Source organism: Temnothorax americanus, unplaced genomic scaffold (genome assembly GCF_048541705.1).
Source record: "Temnothorax americanus isolate GAGA-0224 unplaced genomic scaffold, ASM4854170v1 Scaffold74, whole genome shotgun sequence".
Lineage (NCBI taxonomy): Eukaryota > Metazoa > Arthropoda > Insecta > Hymenoptera > Formicidae > Temnothorax > Temnothorax americanus.
The window spans coordinates 87,828-114,421 of record NW_027509797.1 but is presented as its reverse complement, the minus strand read 5'-3'; the positions used below and the strand labels follow the sequence as shown (position 1 = coordinate 114,421).

At 41.4% G+C, this 26,594-nt stretch overlaps 3 protein-coding genes and 1 long non-coding RNA gene across 7 annotated transcripts; 3 read left to right on the top strand and 1 right to left on the bottom strand.

The window, feature by feature from the left end:
- Positions 1–92: 92 nt before the first annotated feature.
- Nsyb (neuronal Synaptobrevin) lies at positions 93–18,261 on the top strand. Of its 4 annotated transcripts, none has more exons than XM_077422918.1 (6): positions 108–554; positions 5,641–5,858; positions 6,750–6,829; positions 6,920–6,971; positions 7,914–7,972; positions 16,057–16,289. In XM_077422918.1, coding segments are annotated over exons 1-5 (366 nt in total). In that variant the 5' UTR covers positions 108–552; the 3' UTR covers positions 7,928–7,972; positions 16,057–16,289. The 4 variants fall into 4 exon arrangements, with proteins under 4 accessions (XP_077279041.1, XP_077279042.1, XP_077279044.1 ...); XM_077422917.1 differs by lacking the exon at positions 16,057–16,289 and adding an exon at positions 11,060–15,306 and having other exon boundaries at positions 110–554; XM_077422915.1 differs by lacking the exon at positions 7,914–7,972 and having other exon boundaries at positions 93–554; positions 16,057–18,261.
- A 786-nt stretch (positions 18,262–19,047) lies between these two features.
- On the bottom strand, positions 19,048–23,416 carry LOC143906684 (uncharacterized). Its single transcript, XR_013259598.1, has 3 exons — positions 22,770–23,416; positions 19,717–19,750; positions 19,048–19,187 (listed from the first exon to the last, which is right to left on the bottom strand). It is a non-coding gene; the product is annotated as an uncharacterized LOC143906684 (long non-coding RNA).
- LOC143906679 (large ribosomal subunit protein eL22) lies at positions 20,081–21,626 on the top strand. Its single transcript, XM_077422921.1, has 4 exons — positions 20,081–20,213; positions 20,488–20,622; positions 21,155–21,276; positions 21,411–21,626. The coding sequence occupies exons 1-4, from the start codon at positions 20,205–20,207 to the stop codon at positions 21,556–21,558; spliced, it is 414 nt and encodes a 137-aa protein (XP_077279047.1). The 5' UTR covers positions 20,081–20,204; the 3' UTR covers positions 21,559–21,626.
- Positions 23,417–23,585: 169 nt separating the features above from the next.
- Positions 23,586–26,475, top strand: Atg8a (GABA type A receptor-associated protein autophagy-related 8a). Its single transcript, XM_077422924.1, has 3 exons — positions 23,586–24,073; positions 25,411–25,608; positions 25,717–26,475. The coding sequence occupies exons 1-3, from the start codon at positions 23,984–23,986 to the stop codon at positions 25,780–25,782; spliced, it is 354 nt and encodes a 117-aa protein (XP_077279050.1). The 5' UTR covers positions 23,586–23,983; the 3' UTR covers positions 25,783–26,475.
- The last annotated feature ends 119 nt before the right edge of the window (positions 26,476–26,594 follow it).

Below are 26,594 nucleotides of genomic sequence, written 5' to 3'. Positions count from 1 at the left end.
ATGAGGGTTGCGAGTTGCGAGGCGGCATCGCGAGACCGTGGCATTTATCGACCAAAGTCAGGCCGCGCGCCGCACGCGCGCAATCGCGGCATCGGGGTTGGCGCGTCGTCCATCGACCCTGCATCAGCCTCGAGAGATCGACGATCGACTCTCGGCCTGACCGCTCGCGCCGTGCTTTCGAAAGCGCGTACCCCGCGCGTATCGCCGTACCCCGGGTCTTCCTCGCGGAAAATCGGCCGATCGCGCGTTCGAAGGTGCTCCCGCGAGCGAAACGCGACGGGGGAAAATCAAAGTTCGAGGGTGGACCATCGAGATATATCGCTCGGTCGCACGCGTGCGCGTCCGCGTATGCCGACGATATCGCACGGCGGCGTGCCGCCTGGAAATTTTATCAATACCGCGGCGGCCATCTAGTCTCGCTGGCAGTCGCTCGCGAAAAGTTACGCGCCGAACTCCGTACGACCGACCGGGGGTGTCGCCGAGCAAGTCGATCGACGAATCGACGAGGATTACCGGAACAGAGAGAACCCGAGGCGACCGAATACGAGCGGCATGTGAGTAGACGTGTAACACGGGTTTCGAACGAGATCGCGTTCCGGAGGAGACCGAACGAAACCTCCCGGGAATTCGCGTTGCGGTACCCCGAGGTGTAATTACAGGATACACGCTTCCCGCTGAAGTAGCCTGATCGACGAAGCGGACGAAGCCTCGCGAGATCATCGGGGACACGTCGAGCGGCCGCGGCGTCGTAAAGTCCGAAATCGGGACGAGAGCGTCGCGCCCGTTACGATGACGTACGAATGGCGATTGCTTCGTGGAGCTGCATCGAAAGTGAATTCCGTGGCCATTCTACTAACTAACGTTAAACAGCCGTGTCTCTTTAAGCGGGCCTTTACACAAGACTGCGACGCATATAAGTAGATCGATGAGCGATTAGAGTAGAGTGGTCAACGCTATAGAGTACTACGCTATTCCGTGCTCTATAGCAACTCGGTCGACGATTTACCCGCGAGAAGCAGGTTCGGCGAGAAGGTGCTCGGCGATCGATGAATTTTGCGGGTATGAATGCGCAAAACCGTGTAAGGCGCGCGTAAAAGGGAGCTCGCGGCGACTCGGCGAGGTGAGCGAGAATCGCCGTTACCGCGACGCGTCAGTAAGATGCGTTTTAAGACGCAATTGCCGAGGTTTGTCGCCGCCAATCGATCCTCCTCGCGCGACCCGTCCGTCCGCGGCATACGGCACAATTTCCGATAGAGTACAACGAAGCTCCCGAGACCCGGCGTAATCTCGGTAACTTGCTTTCGAGGAAAATTAATCGAAACGCGGCCCACACCGCCCGCGACCCTTCGAACCTTTCGAGGGATGCGCGCACCATAATGCATCGACCCCATTCAACGCGAATCTTTTATCTGGGCTACTGGAAGGTAGACGAGCAAGTCGATCGTGCGGAAGAAATATATTGACGAAACGGGCGCGTCGCGCGAGAAAATTTCCGTACCTCTGTCAATCAAGTTACCGTCGTGTTTCAGAATCGTTCACTTCTGCCGTTAATTATATTGTATGTTTTGATAGACTCGTTTATTTATTTATTTGTTATAAGCGGCAATAGAGAAAACTACACGAACGCGCCGCGGTAGTTGAATTGCAATGCGATAACTGCGTTAATTAATCTCACTTTTGAACGCGCTATTATATAGCATTTCTATTTCCAACTTTTCTCACTATAACCTTTCGCGGCGCATTCGGCTTCCGTCCATCCAGCTCAATTATATATACGCATTATATTCATTCAGCCAATCGAGGCGACGTATTTGTAAGTAACGTCATTGTTATCTACTCGAATATTTCGCGATCTTGGATATAATCTCGATATAGGATGAGGGGTGATTCAAACAGGATGATTCAAGCGTCGTCCATCGTTACGCCTACACGCCGCGCGCCGTTGGCAGCTGGAAACTTGATCTTTTCGAAGGACACGTGATAATTTCGGGCCGCTTTGCAGTCGCGATGCGGGAGAGATTAAAAAGCGATGTCGAGCACGTTATCGATTCTCTTCCCATCCGGCAAGCTTCTCGCCTCTTTGTTTACGGGTAATCGCGATAAGAATAATCGTGAGATCAGCGCGATCGCGATTAGCGCGCTTGTCGCGCGTTCTTCGCGCACTTTGCGCGCTCGCCGTGGATCGCCGTGATCGCCGACAGCTTAATTGCGATTATATGTGTATATACATAGACACGTGTAGTCGGGATCAATCGCGCGAAACGCGGCGCACCGATGCTACTACGTGTCGGCTCGCAGTTTCTATATTTAGATAATCAATGATGAGCACATTTACGGCAATGCTCTACGGAGCTTTGCTAGACAGAAAGGTGCGCGTGTTCGTACGTAACTTACACACGCATCGCCACACGACCCGGGTGGCGAACAACGAACCGTTCGCCGGATTGTTCGTGCGTCGATCAGAGACGACGAAATCCTCAGGGCGGCGGCAAACCGCGATATATACCCATTGCAAGTACGTTGGTCCTTGAGAGCTCCGATAGTTTAATGGAATTACCGCGCTTTCTTTTGACACGGTTTCTATAATTTATCGGAAAACTGTTGGCGATATAAACATTTTTTACCAAATTAACATCTCACATAAATTCGACAATTTTTACAATGATTAATTTGATATATAAATTTGCTGCATTAATTTGATCTATTTTATGCCGTATCTTCATTATTTAAGTATTTTATAATATTTGCAAGTAATTTGGTCCTAAACGGTACCAAATGGATTTCGTAGTTAAGGTTAATTAATCGCAAATAAGAAGATAAATATAAAATGACTTTTTAAGCGCGTCACCGTTCTAAGCGGTGAAATGTAAATCCCATAAGTATTCACGGTTCAGCGCGAGTATACTAATCTAATAATAAGAATGAAGAGCGATACCGCGATCGATATATTAATTCCATTATGTATATCTATTTTACGTCATAGGGTGAATATTTCTTCATTTTTGCGCGTATTAGGATTCATAGCTGCAGCGATCGCAAAGTATGTCGATATACAATATCGAATATCTATCTTGTAATAAAATAAACAATAACGGCAGGAATTTTCACATTACGCCGGAAAAGCATTTCACTGAATCAAAAAATTCATCTACGTTTTTAAAAATAAATACTTTTATCAATCTCGCGTGATAAATAAATATATTGAAACAGTCTACAACGATAACAGCGGAAATTTTCGAGCCACGTCGAAGAAGTATTTCGACGATGAACAACCAAGTTGCACCGATAAATAGAAATGTCGCAAACATTCTAACGGTATATTATAATACGATATAATTTTCTAAATTTTAATTGAATTAGATAACGGTGTAACGATTGCTGTTTTTTATCGATCATTCTGCTAAAATCTGCTGGAATCAACTGGAATTACGTCGAAATTTCGCGAGGAATGCCGGACGGCGCGGGCGGCGACCGAATATTCCGACGTGCGTCGTGCGTCGCGTCCGTCATCTCAATGGAAACGATACCTATGGAGAGGGAGAGGAGAGGCACGTACGACTCTCCTCTATGTTTAACTATTCCCACCGACGGTATTCGAATAGTCGATCGATCGGCTGTTGCTACTCGGTCGTTCGATCGCTAGGCCAAAAATAAAACCCGCGACCTATCGTCGACCGCTTTTTAATCCGCCATCGCGCGTAGCCGGCATTTTTTCCGAATCGTAACAATATCGCGCTAACATGTATTACTCGCGTGATCTTCCTGATTTACGTCACGTGACGTCGCTCCCCCTCTCCCCGCGACGTGACATTTATACATATATATATAGTGTGAGTAATCGCGGAGGTTTTTCTGTAGAAAGAGAATTAATTTTCTCCATATAATACAGATCGATCGGTTTCACCGGTGTGATTACGTAATATTTTTTTCTAATTTTAGTTAGCTAATTAATTGATAGATTACGACAATATATGACTGTGTTATCCTTATTGATCGTCCTGTCAACGTAAATTGCAGCTTTCGTTCTCGGCGATCACTTAATTGATATGAAGAATATATATTTAACGAACGCGGAGATTCTATGATGAAAAATAGAATGTTATGTCGGGGAAAGAAATGGAAGATCTAATTATATCCCAGCACATAAGTTGTTGAGTAATTAAATTGGCATTGCTCGCAGCGGTATACCGCGTAAGGTCCCATTCTGCAAAAGGTCAGATATGGCTCGTTGGAAACCCCGTAGAAAACAGATTTGCAGAACGACATGCATATCCATAACGTATACGTGGCTTCTCACCTCCAAGACATTTCCATATATAATAAATGAAAAAAGTCTGTGCATCTAATTCCGTTTAAAACATCGTTTTACACAATAGCGGATATTACTGCAAAGCGCTTTTCTCTCGCATATTACGTTTAAAATAAATTAAACGATGTACAATACAAGAGGAATATCTCTATTATACTATCTTAAACTCTAAACCATTTAATTATCTTCGAGTACGATTGATCTAATTGTAAGGTATACCCTAAATATTCCACGCGACGATTAACGAAAAATATCCTAAATATTTTACGCAACCATAATCCTTTTTTTTTTTCTTTTTTTTCACAAACGCACGAATAATTCATCCAAGAGGTTAGCGAAGAGCTCGTAAAGTCGCTCGCAAAGAGCGATCGCGATCATTTAACTTTGAACACTCGCGTGTACGTGCACGTGCGCTCTGGATTGCAATCTTCTGGGGCCATACGAGCAGTATAAGCCGACATTATCAATGACCTTTTCTTCTTCCGTATCCATTTGCCTTCAACAGCCGTCCTTTTAATTGCGAACGCGATGTGCCCTGGGAGACAATGTGTTCGTATCGCCGCGGTCGCGCTCGGCCGCGCGTATCCGTCCTAAGAAGCGAGTGGGAGGGAAACGCGTTGTCGAAGTATAATACGCATCAAGTTTTTGCCATTAAACGGCGCGAATGGCGAAATCGTGTCGTGAACTTTGCCCTTTTACGGTGGTTTCCAGCACCCGCAGCTCGATATGGGGAAAACCTCACGCAGCACCCATGCGGCGTACCATGGAGCAACGACGGGCACTACAATTCCCGGCTGGCGCGTCCCGGGATGAGCGACACCCACCCCTATGCGTGTTTATTTTACTTTTTGGTAGAACCGTCGAGAGGAGGGACGCGCGCGCGCGCGCGCGTACCGGGGGATTCGATGCACAAATAAATTTCACGCCGTGAACAAGCCGCGAAATGCAAGCGTATCGATAATAAATACGCATGTATTTGATAAATTACATATAAATATACGGTTTCGACGGCGTATTATATACGGGTAGCTCAGAGATATATATTCATCTATCGGCGCTTATTTATCTTACACCCAATTTTCGAAAATATACTGGCGTTTTCGAGGTATACAACAATTATTCTGTTTCATTGCGTTCTATTATTTTCCGAGGCATTAAATTTGGTCGAAACGCGTCGCTTATGCGCAAATACCCCCGCGGGAATAGGTATATTTGTATAAAAGGACAACGTTTGTTTAACACAACTGTATTGTAATGACACGCACACATTTGGATGTGACACGCTTCGCGCACGCTATTAGTCATTTTCTCGAAATCGCGTCTTTTTTCAGGGCTACGGAAGGCGGTTTAGCACCGGATGCGGCTGCAGGTGCAGGCGCCGGTACCGACGGCATCGTCGGTGGCCCCAGGACGCCCCAGCAAATTGCCTCGCAGAAGCGGCTGCAGGCGACGCAAGCGCAAGTCGACGAGGTCGTCGACATCATGAAGACGAACGTCGAGAAGGTCCTCGAGCGCGATCAAAAGCTCTCCGAGCTCGACGATCGAGCAGGTGAGATCGATCTTCCGCGCAGCCAAAACGCTTCGCGACAAAAAAATCGACGGCACGTATTTTAAAGTTGAAAATTTAATCAACAGTTAATCCTCCAAATTAGACTCATCTATTCTGCCAAATTATGTGTAATTTATTTTGTTATGTTTTGTAAATTCTATTATATATATTGTCCCGTTGCGAGTACTATTTGCGCGCGCGCGCGCGCGCGCATCAACACCAATATATTCATTAATTATTATTATATATATGTATACGTCACTCCATTGCTCGCGTACTGCTTCTACGTCGCAGGTACTTATTATTCATGGCGAATATCATTTGTTGTACGTCGAGAGATTAATTAATGCCTTGGAGGAGCAAAAATGTATGCTGTGCCGTGTATCTCCGCATAAGAGGAGTATCGTACAAACTTTTAAGAAGATATATAATTGTAAGACGAATTCATGTCACGATTTATATTGCATCGCGTCACGACGCGACATCATATTGTTATTCACAACTAGCGTGTATCGCTACGTACCGAATAGAAGCGCTAAACGGAAAATATGATCGTGGAAAGACTATACACCTTCCATTCATGGTATCGTGGCAATAAAGCAGTCCGACCCTGCGCGTCTGACTACACGTTGATATCGATTACTGCGACACGCTCGAATCGATGCCACGCTATGTGGCTTGGTGAACGTCGATCTTTTCTCACGCAATCCGCGCACGTACATTTATTTGCGCAAACGTAAATTTTCGCCCTAATAAATTACGTTATTTATGCCCCCATTCGGGTTCTCACGGAATTCTTTTTCTTTTTTACTCGAAGAATTCTTTTGTTTTCAAAGTTATATTTGAGGATGCCCGAGATAAATCCGATGACACACTCCCGTAATTTTGCAGATGCACTTCAACAAGGAGCGTCACAGTTTGAACAACAAGCAGGAAAATTGAAGAGAAAGTTTTGGCTACAGAATCTGAAGGTGAGTAAATGTTAAATTTTACAAGAGAAATATTTATGGAAATACCTCGGCATCTGAATAATAATTGTTCTGTTTGCTTTCTCTTAACAGATGATGATCATCATAGGTGTTATCGCACTCATCGTACTGGCCATCATTGTCGGTAAGTGTTTTACCGACGCACTAATGTTCGACAGCTGTCAACACTGCCACTATAAGGGCTCAGTCACAATGAGAAAAATATAGAATAAGATAAAGGAATAAGGAATAAGGCATGTTGTATCTTACTTTAATGTACGTGTACCGAAGTGAGATGCGACATTCCTTTATTCCTTATTCCTTCATCTTATTCCTTATTTTTCTCATTGTGACTGAGCCTTAATTGTTTAAATGTTTTGTGCGCCATCTCGTCTATGTATGTACATCTCGTCCCGATTTCGAGCGACTAATTCCAACGTTACTTATTTTTTTTTTAACGCACGTCCGTATGGACACGGTGAAAGTATCGACTATTTATTTAAATCGTGGAAATTAATATTCTTTTTCGAGTTCGTATTCGATAAATATGGATTTTTATCGCGATTGGACCAACTCCAGTACAGTTTACGATTTGAAAATTTATCGTGTTACATCTGAATCAGTCGTTCCTGTCTATATGTCTCTCTGTCGATCTATACCCTTTGTTGTTCCGCGGATTTGCATAGCTTTTGAGAAATCCCCTCGAAGAAATCTTTTGAGGTTTCTCAAAAAAATGTGAAACAAACTGTTTATCGTGCTTTGCCTGAAAATTACGTCGACTACACTTGGCCTCGATTCATCTTCGCGAAACTTTTCTCTATATCCCGGAATAATTTTCACTTCAAATCTTACGAAAGTTCTATTTCCTAACAATATATCGTTCTCGTGCATTTTATGGACGAAATAAAAGTATATTACTTTTAATGCGAGAACACGTCTTTATCGCGCGAGATATAAAATGCGCGAGAAAGATGCCACTATACGGTGTAATCCGTCTGAAAAAAATGGCGTTACTCCGATGTCTCCCTTTTGTTCATTCGGCATCTTAACGCGTGTGAAATGTATGTATTTCTCTTTTCCCGTCTAGCGAACTTCATGTAGGCGCGCTGATTGGTGGAAGAGATTTGTGTGTGAGTGAGTCTGAAGGTAGAAAGCAAAACAATTGCGACATTGCGTATCGCTGTTGTTTCTCACCCTGTTTCTCTTCTTTACTTTTGTCGTAGAAAATGTATACCTGAACCCGTACGTTTTTCCGATTACATTCTCGTTGTTTACCATCCGACACGCAAAAACTCCTCTCACTCCGATATTTCAAAATTGTCCTTAATTTTGATAATGTCACGTGTATCAAGCGTTGCCAGTTTTATAAAAACTTTTGTACTTATTACCGGATATTTCGTTTGAGAATAATAGCGATTTTAGTTTGCTGAAATTATTATTAAGCTTATAGTTAGACGCACTTGGTAATAAAGCATGATTATTAACTGTCATGCACGTGATAATTGTGACATACACAATTATTACCACTATAATATTTCATTATTATCATAATTTTTGTCACGCGTGGTTTTATTTGCAAAAAAATGTGCAAATGCTTCCACGACGAATTTATAAAACTGGCATACTTAGTCGGTGTCTGCCTGTGATAGGTACTTGCTGTATCTGTACACGTTGCTACATGTATTCCTTCCATATAAGAACTCTCCACCAAGTGTCGTTGCATATATTTATGAATCACACCGATCTAATTGGGAAGCGTTCCAATTAAGAATCGCCATGGCGAGATGCACCGCGAGCCTTCATAAATCTTCGACGACATCCTTCCTTATTCCCTTCTCTTGCCACATCACAGCGTGCAAGTCAACGTCAAGTGTAAACATTTAAACAATACGTCAAAGTTGCCGCTATACATATATCTTCCCGCTAGGAATTTTCTCAACATTTTCTGACATTTGAGCGTCTCTTTAAAGTCCACAAGACGGAATAAACTGACGCACGAGCTTAGAAAATCGCTCTATAATAACTTTAACAATTTCAAGACAACGTTATACGACATATCTGTCACAAATTCGATGTTGACTAAAGACTAAAGTCTACTTTAGACGAGCTATAACTCGCTAGACTTCCGGATAAAAATATATACAATTTTTATTGCACATTTCTATGCAAATAGTTGCAGCTTCTTACATTGCGTATATTCATATGTGTTATGTGTAGTATATTTTATATGTTTGCATTCTGGTATCTATATTCAATTATATTTCATATTAGATGACGTATAAAATTACGAATCGAATAATACATTGAATTCTGATACGAATTGCAGATCGTCTAAAGTGAACGAAATGTATTGCGTGAGTTAATTTTGACGCAAACTATCTGTTTCCTTAACGAATGCCGATGAACTTTTAAAGGGGAATGTTTTCCGAGACACGATCATACCTCACCCTTTGTGTGCGTGTTACAACTCTAATCGTTGTTATGTGTCTGTCTGTACTTTCGGTGGTATCCTCTTTCTGAAGTTGGTCCCAGGCAGTGATTTTTAATTTTCTGGTGGTCAATTAAGTCAAAGAAAAAACAAAGCGAAAAAGAGTGTGTAAACGCGTGAAACTGGTTGAACATACAGCTTCAAACATTGTGATTCGCGAACACTTTGCGGCGGCAAATAAAAAGAAACGATACAAAATACCACCAAGAAATGAAAACACAAGAAATGAAAACACCACAACGACAAACGACATCAACAACAAGCACAATATCGACAACAGTAAGAATTATCATACAACTACAACTACAACAATGTTTCCGTTTAATCCTATATATTCTACTCTTCGGTACGGTAAGCTATGATTTTATTGTTGTACCCGATATGACTTTTCTACCTTTTTCTCTCTTCTTATCGCCAAAATGCAATTTAAATCAATTCTTCAAGCACTCTTTTTCTTAGATTTATTTCTTTTATTTATTCATTCATCTTTACGTATTGAAAAAAAGTCCTATATAAATGTATAATCTGCATTTATATATGTTTTGTAAACTACATTTTTTATCCTTCATAGTTGAACATAAAGGTCGTACATTATATTTATAATTTTAGTTTAAATCTTTGCAAATTTAATAATTTATTTAATTTCTAATTTTGCATTTATATATATATATAGATACGAAATATTTTAATTAATATTATGATCAATTTGTTTCATTTTTTGCATATAAAGATACATTCATGCATATTACATCCTGCATGTTTCTCTCTCTTTCTCTCCTCTCATTCATCCTCTTTTTTCTCTTATAAATAACATTCTTAGTACAGTGCAAAACTCATACACCGTGCATATATATATATATATATATATATATATATATATATATATATATTCTCAGGATATATGCATACTTTAATAATGTGCATTCCAATATTATAAAGACGAATCAAGCAAACGTTTCTGGGACGATCTTCGCGCAACGTGCTTGACCTCTTATTACAGAGCATGTACCATCGATTTAATTATTTCTCCCGCGATTGGAAGCCGAGGTCGGCATAGCGTTGCATGGCTTGTACGTTATATGGAATGCGCCAAAAGCTTCTAACGCAAACAGTTTCATTTTCAGTCAGGAGTTCGGCCAGAATTTCCTATAAACTGCGAATTTTTTCCAAGTGTTGTGTGCAATATGAAAGGGGAAAAAGGCGGACTTCGGGCGGAACTTCTGACGAAAAGCAAAAGTTTATCCTGATAATTTTCGCAGGGGGAAGTTTATGTATCGTGTGTACCACCGAGTGCGGCCTCTGTATACGCATTTATGCTTCTGTACCTACTTGCATGCAATTCTTCCTTGTCCTTATGGCTAATGGATTGTTATATATAGCTTTAAACTGCGCAAGTCAATTGATTTTAGTTTATCAAACGCATCGTCGTGGATATAATGGTGTAAATAAACCGTCTTTCAATGAGAGCATTTCAAAACTACTAAAATAGACATGAACTAACATTCTGTACAATCTAGATATTGATATAGTAAATTTAAACATTTGTCCGCGATGAGCGCGATCCGCCACGAGTCTGCTGCGCATGCGAACAATAGCAAAATAGAGAGGAAGGGAAAGAAATGGAAAAAAAAAAAAAAACAGATTAAAATTTGAAGAGGCGGAGACTAAGAGCAACGTGGGGGCGAATTATCGCCGTCCCTTTCCCTTATCCAGTGGAGAAGAACAAATTTTATTATTGTTTTCAGCGAGCGTCACCGGCGGCAGCAATACACAAAATTGAGCGCGAGAGCTAAAGTAAAATAACGTAACAACAACTACAACAGCAACAAAAAGAGAGGTGAAAGAGGGAGAAGAGGAGGAAGAGGAGGAGAAGGAGGAGGAAGAAGAAGAAGAAGAAGAAGGGTGAAGAAGAGAAAAGAAAGAGAGAAAGAGAGAGAGAGAGAGAGAGAGAGAGAGAGAGAGAGAGAGAGAGAGAGAGAGAGAGAGAGAGAGAGAGAGAGAGAAACGGCGGCTGATGAGATTGATTCGCGAAAAGAAGGGATAGATCTCGCAAGACGGAAATTGTGATGAGCCGTTGACGAGCTCTGCCGGAGTTCTCCGCGAACGTTCGGATCGATCGCGCGCGGGAATCGATCGATCGATCGATCGATCGCTGGCCTTGTGATTCATCGTGAGAGAGGAGGAAGGATGACGGCGGATAACCGGAAGCAGGGAACGTTGATTTGAGCGGGAACAACGAAGAGAGCCGTCGCGACGACTACAGAACTTTCCTGCTGTCCTTTGTAGCGTTTCTTTTGTTTTCGGGTCGAGCAGAGGAAGTCGAGTCCACACTGAACCGACTCGATCTCCATCTCGCATGGACGAAGGTCGCGCACGACAATTTACTGATTTCTTGGCCATTATCTCATTCACCTATTATTATATTTAACGCAAAATTAAGTTGAAAGTACACAGGTCTTAACGGATTTAGTCTTATCAGACAAGCGGCAAACCGGGCACACATTGAAACATTGCAACTGATCCCATTAAAATTTCACTACTAAACGCGGCTGATTGACAAGAGATACGCGTGCATCGCGCATTCCTTCGTCCATCTTCGTTAATTAAGATTGTCCGAGAAAAGTTTGAAGAGATGAGAAATAGAGAAACGGTTGGTTATTGTAAACAAAGAAGCGAAAGGTTCACGAAAAAGAAGGGAGAATCGTTGTGTAGCGATATATAATATTTAAATATATAGGAGATATATTTAATATCTAACACATATATAATGTATAAATATATACGTATACGTATATATATGTATATATTTATATATAGAAAGAAGGAGATAAAGAGAGACAGGATGTCCGTAAAAACCACCATGTAAAACCTCTCCGACGAAGGCAGTTGCTGTAGTAAGTATAGGTTCGCGCGCATACGCGAACGCGTTCGCGGCATGTACCGAGACATTTACTTTATTAGACTAAATGTAAATCACGCAAACTGTAAATAATATATCATTTGTCCTTCACGCGCCATTTATCGGATTCAATCCGCTCCAGTTATATTGAGAAGATTCTCTCACACACACACACACGTGTGTCCTTTGTTCCCTTGTCTCGCATCTTGCTTTTCGTTTTTCTCGCGAATCGTAGAGGAAGAACAAACAGAAGGATAGAGGGACGGAAGACGAGGGAAAGGAAAAAACGAATGGGGAAAATAGCGGCAGTCGCCTGCTTTCGTCGAAGACGGCGATCAACGTTTTCGAGCAGCCTGTGTACAGAGAATCTAAAAAATAATAAAGAAAGGGAAAGAAAGGGGGGAGGTGAAGAGGAAAGGGGAGAAGAGACGAAGGGAATGCGAAAGAAACGCCTTGTTGTAGAGAGGCGCAGCAGCTATAAGTAACGTTTTAAGGCTTTAAGATGAATTATCTACAAGATGTTATGTATACATGTTAATAATAATGATGATTACGATGATAATAATAATGGTAACATTAATAATAATTATAATAAACGACGACGGAGGAAGTTGCTTTCCTCGCTTCGTGGATGCGATCGCGGCGATAGAAGAGAACGCTGTCATTTTCGATTCGAGGATACCCGAGCTCGGGAAGGCTCCACCCTCGATCATTCTCTTATTGTCCATCCGCGAGATAAGACGTTAGTGACAACGGGTATATCGCGCCCGACACGCCGATTGTGCGTCGACGAGTCCGACGAGATCGTCGTCGATCTCCAACGATCCTGCCCGGTCCCCCTTCCTTCTTCCGTTCGGTCCTTACTGATTTCGGTGCTGCTGCTGCTGATTCAGCAATAATCTCGAGAGACGAAACGATCGTCCTTCCGACCGCGATTCTCCGCAATTCTCCCTTCGATCCCGTCCCGACGCCGACGCGCGATATTTGTGGTTTATACCTGCAGGCGCCATTCCGTCGCGACTTCCGGACGCGACAAAATTCAGAAGAGACAGAAGAGCTTTTCATCGTGTCGATCGGCAGACTATACTCGATCGACTTTGCTTTTATTGGCGCCGGGTTTCATTTTAAGAAAAATTTTAGGAAGCGAGATTTGTGTGTGACAATATCAATATATCAGATATTAATTTTTTGCAATTATTAATTCAACTGATTAGTTAATCATAGTGTTAATTGGCACTAAAATAAAATGAAGGAATCATCTATTCTTCTTCTTTCTTTTTTCAAATTCTTTCTGACGCAAATATTTGTTGCTTAGCATAATTTTATGACATTGTTAAAAAAATAATATCGATTATTGGGGAATCATTGGGGACCACGAGTTATTAATATGTGATGCGCTTTGCTGAATCCGCGAAAATCCCAAGGATGGAGAAGCGAAGGGCCGATCGACGAATGAGAATTTCTTCGAAATTGTCGCGCGAAATGGCCGCACATCCGGAGTTATAATGTTTAAAAAACGATCATTCTATGTTTACGAACTTATGAACACATAGCTGTTACGTCATATCTTAACCGTGTCGACGTATCCTTATAATTATTAACGACGAATATGATCGCGATGCTGCGCTTTGAACAATTGTACAGTATCGAATAAAAAATACACTGCGTAGTTGAATTGAAGTTATAAAGAGGCAGCGGAGAAGGGGATCGATTATAATTGTTTTTCTGTTTATTTCTAAATCACGTCGCTTCGATCGTAGAATAATCTTTATTGCCTTCCGCAAGCACCGACATTTTTGAGAATTTTATTACTAATATAGTTAAAAGACACATTTTTCAGTTGTTTCTTTTATTTTGTACCATTAATGCCGCATGTAAAAAGAAAGTGAGAAGAAAAGCGTCATTCGATTACGGCTGAAAAGAAGTTACGCGGTAATAATTTTTTAAACATCTGTTGACGATCTCGAATATATGTATATTGCAATTCGCCTTCCAGGAAGAGGATCACTACTTATAAAGCCTAATAATCCATTAAATCCAAGCAGGAGGTAAGAACAATAAACTTGCTATTGTATGCCGGTATACACATTTTTTTATATTTATCTACTTTCTTAACAATTTTATTTATACTCTTTCTCACTTGATTTCGTCTGTACTTCCTTTAACTAACAATCATGTTATTTTGTACTACATTTCAAAACGGTTAAATTAAATATTAACTATATATATCTTTTAAAAATATATAATTTAAAGAAGTATTGTCACACACAATTATGCGGTTATATTTCCTCATTTATTAATTTATTAGCGAATGTGTGTGTGTGGGTCGATGTTTCTTTGTAATTAAATCCTATTATGTTCCGAATTCTTTAAATCTTTATTGATTAATGATGTAGCAATCTCATAATTATATGTATTATCAATAGTCTCGCGATACCGTAAAGATCATATTAGTAAACATGTCTTTTTATCTTTGAATTACAACTTCTACTTTTCTGTTTCCTGCGTTTTCTTTTACGAATTTTTTTCCGTCGTGTGTGACAAATACGTAAAATATGTGCTTCCATCATTGTGCATTCCATTAGATAGTTTAATATTTCACGCTGTCAGGGAGTCAGCGCGTATGAATAGTGCTGTTAATAATATAAAGATCAGTGATATGTGTGTGTCCAATTCGCTTCGTAATTATTTTATTTGCTACTTATTCGTGCAACTGTTCCAATTTATCGTTAATGTATATAAATTATAAATGCCAGGCGCGCGCACACATGTCGAGATTTAAAGTAAAACGCGGCAATACCTACACGTTTGTGAGGGAGAGAGAGAGAGAGAGAGAGAGAGAGAGAGAGAGAGAGAGAGAGAGAGAGAGAGAGAGAGAGAGAGAGAGAATGAGAGAGCGAGAAAGAGAGAGAACACTCTGTAATATAACACACAACTATTTAGAAAAAAAAAGACATCAGAAGCATATGAAAATATCGATACACTTTCTGCGTTTTAGCGTTATACAACCTGTATATTTTTCATTTGTTCAAATTATATGTTTCTGTGTGTTAATCGTTATAAAAGTGTGGGAATAAAAGATATCAAATACGACATATTATTTTTATGCCGTAGATAAAAGATAAATCCTGTGACTCAAATACAGAGAACAGCCGAAAAAATACTTTTTCATCAACTTATTATCGACTCCTATTAATAATTATATTCTTTTCACTTTACACCTTCTCTTCATGGAAGCTATTCAATTAATACGGAAATTTTCACAATAATAATATATATATATATATATATCTACACGATCGAACTATTCTTAAATGCATGCAATGATGAAAATTATTTTCATACTGCTTAAAAAAAATTTTTTTAAATATACTCTTAATATTTCACGGAAATTCAGTCTCTTTTACAAAACAGTAGCAAACAAATTAATCAATATACCAATTTTACTCTTCAATATTAGTGCAACAAAAAAAACAATTCGAAAACTAAAGTGAGATCCAGACCAGCGAGCAAGCGCGAACAAGCACGAATAAATAATTTGCTTCAATGAGTGTGAATATACGATCATACTATCAGTTTATCGAAACAAATTATTCATTCGTGCTAGTTTACACTCGCTCGCTTGAACTGGACCAGGTTTAAAATACTTCCTTTCGTTTTAATACATAAAATTTTTAATCTCTCCTCAAAGATTAAAACTATGTCGTCTGTAGAAAAAAGACTATACGATGTTATATTTAACATCCCAATATACGGGGCTTTCCCCTATATTGATCTCCGTTGTCATTTCACGCTCCGATATATCGATCAGAAACCAATATAATTTTCATTTGAACGTTTCAGCGAAATTCATGCCGGAATCATCGCCTACGAACACTCCCTATCCGAACTACAATCCGAACTACAATCCGAACCAAAACGGGCCGCCGATGGGCGGGGGACCCGGTGCAGCTACGAATACTGCAGGGACGCCGGGCGGTGCGCCAGGGGGTGGTTCGCAGCAGCCCGCCCCGGCCGCGCTCGTCGGCAACCTGGACGCCGGTATACGCAGCGTATAAACGGTATGGCATGCCGGTGACACTTGGGGTAAAAGGAGAAAACGAGAAACGAGGGAGACCGACCCTGACAACGACATCTTCATCCGCGGAAATAACTGGTCGACATATTCGCTTCGACGATCAACTCGCACGTCGAAGGGCACGATGTAATAATTCGGTAACTCCATAATCCGTATAGGATAAAAAATGAACCTCAAAAGTCATGGACTTATATCGTTCTTTGCGAACGGCACTCTTCGGCTAACGCGCGTCCGATTATTTTTATGTAGAATTATTTTTTCCCCTTTTGATACGACGTTGCGATAACTAATAGTACCAATGTTCTATTAGCAATTACTGTGTATTGTGCAACTTTCTTCGAGCTACGTATAGTATTTAGACGCAAATTGTCTTCACGTATATCTTTATTCACCAATTTTTATTCGATTGTTTTTGCATTTTATTAATCTTGTAGTCGAACTTTAAGTTGTTTAAGTGGAAGCGACATATCGACCGGTCTTTTCGTCGTTCAAGAAGAAAAAACAATCTATAGCTATCTATAGCTCTACGAGCCTTTAAAATTCAGCTCAGCTAATCGATACGAAAAACATATACATATAGGTACAACAAGCGAAGTATCGTTCACACGAGAAAATACACGGATATGTGTATCGATGTATGTACATGTATATGTACATACATTATTACGAATTATCAATGTAAAATTAAAATCTATGTACATACATATAAATACAATTTATTCATATGTTAAATAAACAAACAAAATACAGGAGAGATAATAATGGAAGAATCATAAATGACAATTGGAAGGATTGACGCAGGTATATTTCGAGTCCACTTTCGACCGAGAAAAATGTAAAAATGTCGGATGTGCGCATCACAAGATGTTTCACTTAAGTGAGAATTTTTGGTGCTTGCTCGTACATTTATATAAGATTGTCTCCGACAATAGGCTTTCTGGGACACATATAAAACGGATTTAATCCCTTAATTATACCAGTCTCTTCCCGATTAATGTAATTACGATGCAATTATGCGAATCGCTGTGATTGCAAAAATTATTTAATGTAAAACGCGAAAAAGGTTTAATGCGATGTTGTAGTCAACAACTCCTTAAACACATTCTTTGCACGATTTAATTGTCATTAGTTTTACTTTATATATCGTATATTTGAATTTATTATTCCCTAAAGCGCGCGCGCGCACGCACACACACACACACACACACACACACACACACGCAGTATTTAATATTTCTAAATATTATTTAAGAATACCTGGTATAAATTCGTGAGAAAATTTGCCTCTTCAAAAACAGACGAGCAAGTTAGCTCGTATGTACCATAGAAAATAATCGAATTATAGGTAGTATAATTATCAATTCCTAGATTTTCAAGCATTAACATAGTAATTGATAATAAATTTTGTGCGATAAACTCGAATTTCCGAAGTTGGAATCTCCAAAGATATTAGCATGTAATTTATAGCAATGTTAAATATGTTAATACATTAAATAATGTTACATTGTTTATACGGAGCGAGATATTTTTGCCTATTTTTCGGCTAATATATTCTCTCGGCGCGTATTTAAGACATTTCAAAACTAGTTGGTGTCATTAAAAAAAAAATTATTGTACTATTCATATTCTTTATGTTTTATGAAATGGAACACCATGATGCTACTTTCAACTGATATAATATAATCAAATCGTTTCAGATTCGATAAATTGTCTATACACCGATAATAACTATAAACTAAACAATAGATTCGTAAGTATAGCTATTACAAGACGCGCTTTAGCACTTAGGCTATTGATATTATATTATTATGTACGAATACCGATGGAATTATATTAAATTGCAATACTCCTTCAGCTGTACATCTCACCGAAAAAAGAAACAGATCTATATATTATATGATAGAAATACTATATCATAGAGATATATATTACTGTATGCTAGGCTTAAATAAATAACATCGTGAGAAGCAGTTCCATGTGCTTTTCCTCGTCGTAACAACAAAAGTTGTATAATATTAATTTCGTTTGTCTCGCAGTTGCAAATGCAAGTACGTGGAAAATTATTCTATAACGACCGATATATTAATTCACGCTCCGCAATGTTCGTGTGCAAAATATAAATTTGTGTGACAATGTATAAATCTCTACTCACGCCGTGATAAATCAGTGCGATTCTTGCAAGCATCATTTACTACGCATGCGGTATAATCTATTCTTTTTAGCCGCATTATATAATGATATTATTGTTCTATTTTGTATCGAAGTCTTTTAATAATAATATTTATGGCAACAATAATGTATGAAATGTAAGTGCGGGAAAAGCGTTGCTAAAAAGGATAGATTGATTATAAAATTAATCAGCACTCATCAATTCGCGACGTCCCTCGATGTCCACCGATGTATCTTCCGCCACAATTACATCCGCGACAGTATCCGGAAGTAGTTTAGGAGGAGCCTCTCCGCACGTTCCAACGTTGATCGCACTTTATTTCACCGCAGAGACACTCGCGACGCGAAATCCGCGGAATTGCAATTTCACGAAACTTAATAATTCACGCGTATACTTGGAACGAGATATACGGATTCGGTTTAAAAATACTACACGTTCCATTGTACTTTGTATTTCACTCGACAAAGCACTCGCGACGCGAAATTCACGATCTACTTTGCGACATTACTTGAAAATTATTTTATAAATAAAGTTTAAAGCATATATTTATATAAGCGAACGAAACACGCGAATTATTATAACGTATTATAAATTTAATTTACCGCTTCGCAATAGTTTTGCGAGGATTATTGTCTCGTCTTGCGATATCCCGTAAAGATCGTTCGCGCATGCAATATTTCTGCGAAGATCAATTTCGCACGTCCAAAATTGTAACCGTATAGGTACCTAAAGAATGCGAAAATGTCAAAGTAAATTTCACTTCGTTAATTTTTCCCTTTCACATTTTCCGGCTTTATTTTATTATATACATATTAATATTCACGTTGCATAGATGAGCAATTATGAATTTTACAGAGTTAAATTCGCGGAAGTTAGAAAATTTCGCGAAAAAATTGCAAGTTTTTATATTCGATTTATCACTCATATTTTTGCGACAAAGTTTAAGTTAAATAATGCAAATTTTATTGAATTAAATTCGCGAGCGTAAGAATTTCGCGAGAACGTAAAAAAAATTGATCATTTCGCGCAGTTATAATTAGCAATTAAAACAAAATTGTAAGGATTATACAGTTTTACTTAAATTGTTTACGATTATTATACAATACGATCAACACTCCCTCGCTCAACGCTTCGTACACAAAAATCTACATCTATATACAATCTACGCCGAAAAAAAAATGAATCGCACCGATTTCAAAAATGTTAATTTCGGTGAAGAAAAAAGACCGTCGCCCGTACCCTAAATTCTACTCACCAATACCATCACCAGTCATGTTTCTCAGCATGATCTGCAACAAAAAAAATAATACCACGTAAATTCAAGTTAAACTAAGCAGGTTGCTTTTAATCGACCCAACTGGTCACATTTGTTAAATTAAATTAATAAATATGGTTAATTAATTATTTACTGGCAAAGCAAAGTCATTGTTTTTACCAAGTTAAACTATGTAGTTTATTAAACAAATATAAGTTTTCTTTTCTCTAATTATATCCGTCTCATATTTTAAGCGCGGAAAATGCGGCACAAACGCAGTTGCGAAGAACAGACGTAGTTAATCGCGTCTCATCGATGATTTTACGAATCGAAGTCTTTTTCTCCTACTTCTCTATCTCTATACAAGCGTAAACGATAAACGACTACGGTAGTACAGCGCACAGCGCCGTGGCGTACGGTGCGGGTGCGAGGTGCGAGTTCAGGTTCAGTTGGGTTCAGTTTCTTTCGTTCGTCGAACGCACGCGAACATGGTTCTGGTAAGTTCTCGCCCCGCGAAAGTACGACGATTACCCGTAATTATGGCAGAATCCCGTGAAAATAACACCGCGCGCGGAAAGGACGCGTTTGGTTCGTCGATCGCGACGTATCGGCCTTTTATTTTGTCTCGAGATCGCTTCGTTCGAGTTCGATCGGCACACGCCCGTACGCCGTATCCCTGCCCCGCGTCCCGCCGTCTCGAACGATTCCCACGTGTCCCACGAAACGACGGCAACGTTATCATTAAAAGGATTGTTTTTCGCGACTTTTCAGCCGGCGAAGAAATCCAAAGGTCCGATTAGGAAGCAGGTCCTTCGGGGGAAGGGACAGAAGAAGAAAGTGTCCCTGAAGTTCACGATCGACTGCACGCATCCCGTGGAGGATAATATTATGGACGTTGCCAATTTTGTAAGTTACGCGACATTCTTTCAGCCCGTATTTCCCGTTTCCAATCGCGAGACGTCCGCTCGCGGTTGCTCACTCGATATCTCGAGCGCGATACAATCCTAACCTATTCCTCGCGGATTCTTAACCTCTCTACGTAGAGGAGGAGGAGGAGGAAGAAGAGGAATCTAGAGTCGATTGACTTCGATCTAGAATCGCGCGACGTCCGTATCCTTATTCCGTAATTCTTATCGGTATCATTATATTGTTATCGCACTTTTTTACCACGTATTATATCTACGCAACGACAATATAACGACAGTGACGCTGTCGCGGCTGTCGTTACGAGTTGCGGAGAATCAGGGTCCTCTACCTCTGTATCGTTATCGTTGTATCGTCGCAGCTTCTTTACCATATACGTATCATGTCTGTGCAACGATATACGTAATACAACGACGCCGTTGTTGAGAATTACAGAACAGGTGTACCGCTAAAGTTTTTAAGTATCGCGTTGATCGAGGCTACGCGTTACAAGACGGCAATTTTTTTTTTCCAGGAAAAATATTTAAACGAGAAAATCAAAGTTGGTGGCAAAATTAATAACTTTGGCAACAATGTTGTTCTGGAACGTAACAAGATGAAGCTCGCCATCAACAGCGACATAGATTTCTCCAAGCGGTGAGTAACGTCGCGTTTCTTCGATCGCAACAGTCAATTTTGGATATCGAGCGATATTCGGGATCTCCGTTTGCTATCGTAAGCTATAGGAAGAGCGATATTTGCACCGATTTGGAAAAACTTTGTTGCTACAGGTATCTCAAGTATTTGACGAAGAAGTACTTGAAGAAGAACAAGTTGCGCGATTGGTTGCGAGTAGTGTCGAAGGACAAGGAAACGTATGAATTACGATACTTCCAGATTAACAGCCAGGAAGACGAAGACGAAGAAGACGCGGAATAATTCTCTTTACTTTTCTATCACGGATGCGTCTTCCGTACGTGTTTCTTTTAATAAAGAATAAAACCCGATATATTCTTGCTTTTTTAAATATATATCCTACTAGAAGTTATATACGTAGTAAATATTTATCGTTAACATTTATAGTAGAAAATCCGTACGTGAATCGTGACAAAACTAACAAACGGTACATTGGCAACGTAGTATTTTATCGACGAGCGGTTTGCAACAACGACAAACATAAGTAGTTATAAAATTACTTAAAGTTTTATAATATATTTTCTGAATATCTGGATTTTAATAATCACTATTTATTTCAACAGCGATTATTACGCGTGGTCGCACGTACAAGATAAATGTGTACTTTCAGTTTTATAATTCTCATATAATTATTTTTAAGTTTCTTAATTATATAATTTTATAATCGTGCAACTCTCGTCGATCATACCTATATGCATAATTTGCAGACGTTGCCGTTACCATCCGTGCTTGTCCCGACTGAGCGCGACTGTGCGAGCCTCGACTAAGAGCTTCGCGATTCGGACGCATTTGCAACCGCCGAGGGCGTTCCCGCGCTTGGCGAACTTTTCGAATCGTACAACTTCGCGCGGGAAATCAGCGATCCCTAATTTAGAACTCCGAGCAAACTCCGATTAATTTTGCCAGTGCCAGTACGTGATTCAACTTGCGCGAATTATTTGCGGCAAAATTTCTACGTACATAATCCGCCGTTGATCAAAGAGAATGGCGTATTAGATACAAGTCTACGTTCTCTTTCTATTTCTCTCTTCACATATAAACGTAATAATTCTTAACAATCGATATATTCCTCTCTTCGTATGAAAAATCAACGCGTCTATCCTAAACTAGTCGGAGTTTCGTTGAAATCGTCCGTAACTTTCGAGTCGACGTTCGATCTTTACGTTCAACGACATATTTCTCGAAGCTCGGCGATTTTGTCCAAACTTGTGGCACGTCTCAAACTTCCATCGAAAAGCAATAAGTAAATAAGTACGCGTTGCCGAATTTTTGTTAAACACGCGCACCGTCGCGTCGCGCAATTACAAGAATCTCTCGATGAATTTTCGTCGACGCGTCACGCACGCCACGGCGGCGACGGCGAATGGCGGCGGTTCGGATCGCATCGCGCGGCGAAAGGCACAACGCACAATCGCGATATACGATAATATAATTCCAGAACGTAACGCGCATACCTGGTGACAGGGATGATCGTCAACGACGTTGTTCGTTGCGCCTGTGTGCGTAAACGAAGCGGAGTACGCGAAGATCGAACGAGCTCGGCCCGGCTGGATCTCGTCGACGGCGACGCCGCGACGCCGAGAGCCGACGGGAGGCCTGAGGAGGATGGAGGAGGACGATTTCGGTGCGCGGTGCGCGGCACTCGACGCGATACTTATACTTGTCGCGAAGTCTCTCGCTCTCGCGCGTTTCGGCAACGTCTCGGGTCTCGACTCTCGACGACACGCGCGCGGTATCCGTATCCGCTTCGATCGCGATCGCGAGAGACGCGCGCGGACCGCGCGGACGTGAGATTCGAACGGCTACTCCGCGGTCCGCGACGAGCGACGACCCATCGCAACTCGCAACTGCGCGGCGCGCTCGCCGACCGACGCGCGAATTCGAAATATCGGACGATATCGAAGGAGGCGCGAGATTGCGATTCTCGAAGCGTCGCGCCGCGCGACTGAGGAGATATCGACTCGTCGATCAGCAGTCAGCAGCGGGATCCGGGATCTGCTGAATCTGCTCCCCGCGCACTGCGCAGCTGCACTTTCTGCGCGCGAGAAGCGCGACGCGCGCCGCCCGCCGCGCGTCGCGGAGCGAGAAAGAGAGGACGCGGACGGGAAGGTGCGGGTGCGGAAGGTGCAGCCGATGGTCGAGGTCGAGGCTGCCGTACGACGCGCGCTTCGATTTATCCCGAATTTCTCGTCCCTCGTTTCCACGATAATCCCGCGCGTTAACGCGCGGCCAAACCGAGCGATCTCTCGCGCTCGCGAGAAACCGGTGATCTCGACGTCATATCTCGCCGAAACAAACGAAGGGGACTGTTTTCTCGCGGCGGACGACGATCCGACGGCGTGACGCGGACGCGCGATCGCAGCGACGCACGGCGATTGTTGTCGCTCGCAGCTCGTCGCGGCACTCGCAGCGAGTCGCGAGAGTTTCGAGTTTCGTGTTTCGTGGTTTTATATACTGTGGCCGTGCGCCGTTCGTGGTTCGTCAGGTTCGTGTCGATCAGTCAATTTAGCGACCAACGACCGTCACGGAGACGGAGAGCGAGAGTGCGCGCTCGCGTCAACGTAAAGGGTGAGCTCTAGGGAAGGCGAGTCAAGAATCGCGATCGTCGTCGTTGTCGTTGGTCGTTGTCGGTTGTCGCGCCGCGTGGTCCCCTCGCAGACGGGGGACGATGAAGTTCCAGTACAAGGAGGAGCACCCGTTCGAGAAGAGGAAGGCCGAGGGCGAGAAGATCCGACGGAAATACCCGGATCGAGTGCCCGTGAGTATCCTTCCCTCGTGCGTTTCGCTTTAAAAATCCCGGAAATGGTAGCTTGCCCCCTCCCCTCCTCGCCGCGCACCGTAGCCCTCGGCGCGATCCCCTTCGGAGGATCTCAAATCTCAAGGTCGTCCTCGCATTCCCCGTTCGGACGAGGCGGCTTCTCTTCGGCCTGTCTCGCCTGTCTCTCCTTTTTGCGCGCTTACGCAGCGAAATCGCGCTGCTCCTCGCGTACGTCCTTCCCCGCGGCCCGCGCGCGATATCGATCTGCTTCGCGACGTGCGCGCGACGTGGTTTCCCCAGCCAGCGCTTCGAAATTTTTCAAAGGTAAGCGATTCCCCGTGCGTGGTCCCGCTTCTGGAAGGTTCGCGCTCTTCGTCGCGTTAAACGAGTAACGATTCGCAACATCGTCCTGCTAAATCGAGCCGATCGAGCCCAAGCGCGCGTGCCTTTGTCAAGCGTCGCTTTATCAAGTTATTTTTATCGTTTTCGAGCTTGGAGAGCGCGACAATTTATACGGGTGACAACGCAAATTTTTCTTTCCAATATTGCAAACTGCCAGATTTTTCCACTTTTAGAACCGAATTCTGTACCATTTGATCCTCTTTGCTTCATAATTTATAATAAATGACGAATAAATCAGGAAGAACTCATAGATCGATTATACTTTGCTAATCGCAATCACAATTATATGTGTGCTTTTAAATGTAACTTACATATTTCGAAATATATTTCAGATTAAATAGGATTTTTCCGCCGATAGAAATTACAGTCGTTTTGATCGTGAGAGGAAAAACACGGCGTTCCAATTTCGTAGCGGCATTAAACCCAAACGTATGGATCTTCCGATTAAATTCTTTTCTTGTTAATCTTCCTTCAACCTATATATTAAAAATCAATATTATTCGTAATGGATCTCTCGCGATACTTCCACGGTCGTAATCGTGATCGTTAGAAAGAAAGAATAATCGTGTTTATCTTCGCCGCGCATAAATCAGCGATCACGCGACGGCAGTTTCAGCGGCGAAATTATCGCGAAATTAAGTACTTACCTCCCGTTCCGCGATGAGTCCTGTTATTCGACACGGTTGGACGCGTTTCAAAGTCTCTCTCACGCGCGGCGTTAAGTGCATATTTGCGTGAAACTTACTTATCTTTCGTATCCAGGCAGCGAGCCAGATAATTAAGCCTCGTTTAATATTTTGTTGGGCTTAGCATAGGCTGAAATTCAATTTTCCACGTCCGCGAACGACGCGTCCCTATTGTCGTTGACTAATATTACACGTTTGTATATTTAAAAACGAATGTTTGAGAGAGAGGCATAACGAATGTTGTTGCAGGTAATAGTCGAGAAGGCGCCTAAAGCCAAAATCAGTGACCTGGACAAGCAAAAGTACTTGGTACCCTCCGATTTGACCGTCGGCCAGTTTTACTTTTTGATTCGCAAGAGGATTCATTTACGTCCCGAGGATGCCCTATTCTTCTTCGTCAACAACATCATTCCTCCGACAAGCGCCACCATGGGCTCTCTTTATGCGGTACGCGGTATTAATATTATTACGGATCTATGTAACGCGAGTGAGAGGCTTCGATTTTGACGTTTCGTCGACCGCTCTAATCTCGTCGAAATTCGAAATTTTCAACAGGAACATCACGAAGAGGACTTCTTCCTTTATATAGCGTATAGCGATGAGAACGTGTACGGTCGCTAAACCCCGGCGGGATGAGCAAACCCACCGAAACGACAAAGGATTCGGCAACAAAAATCATCTACCAACGTAGTCCTCGTAGACGCTTTCGAAAAACCGAACGTACAAAATTACGATTATCGATATACTTTGTGTGAAATTTTATGTCTCGATACTGCACACTTGCTTCTTTCAAAAACTACGCAGCTATATCCTTGGATGATTAAAAGAAAAAAATGCTCGTCGATTCCATTCTTTCTTTGCCACCTGAGAGGACTTTGGTTCACCGTATGATGTAAGACCAACTAAATTGTGCAGACGTATGTGATCGTGTAATGTCTAGCCTGGCCACTAAAAAAAAAAAATAAAGTAAAATAAAATAAAATAAAGAAACACAAAAGAGAAAAAAACCCAAAAAAAAGTATTTGTATTGCCAAATATCGCGAATATTCTCACAAATTACGTTTCGCTGCACATTATAATCATGTTTCCCGAGAATAGTAACTATCGTACCGTTATGAATTCCAAGTGTGGTATAGCCGACAGAATTCTATACGTGATATCATTTTCGACACCATAGATTAATGTTGTATTATACATAATTTTGACGTTATTTAATTAATGAAAGGACGAAGAGAAATTGTTGGATATGCGAGCGAGACAAATTTTCTGTAATATCTTGAAAATGTAAGGCCAATAAAAAAAAATTAAAAACGACGAGAACACGGCCAAGTATTTTCTGTATTCTTTTGTTCTTGAATATTATTTCCCTCTTGTGTGGTTTAATGTTAGCTCCTTTTAATAGAATCCGCTTGATCCAGTTGTTGACGAGTCGT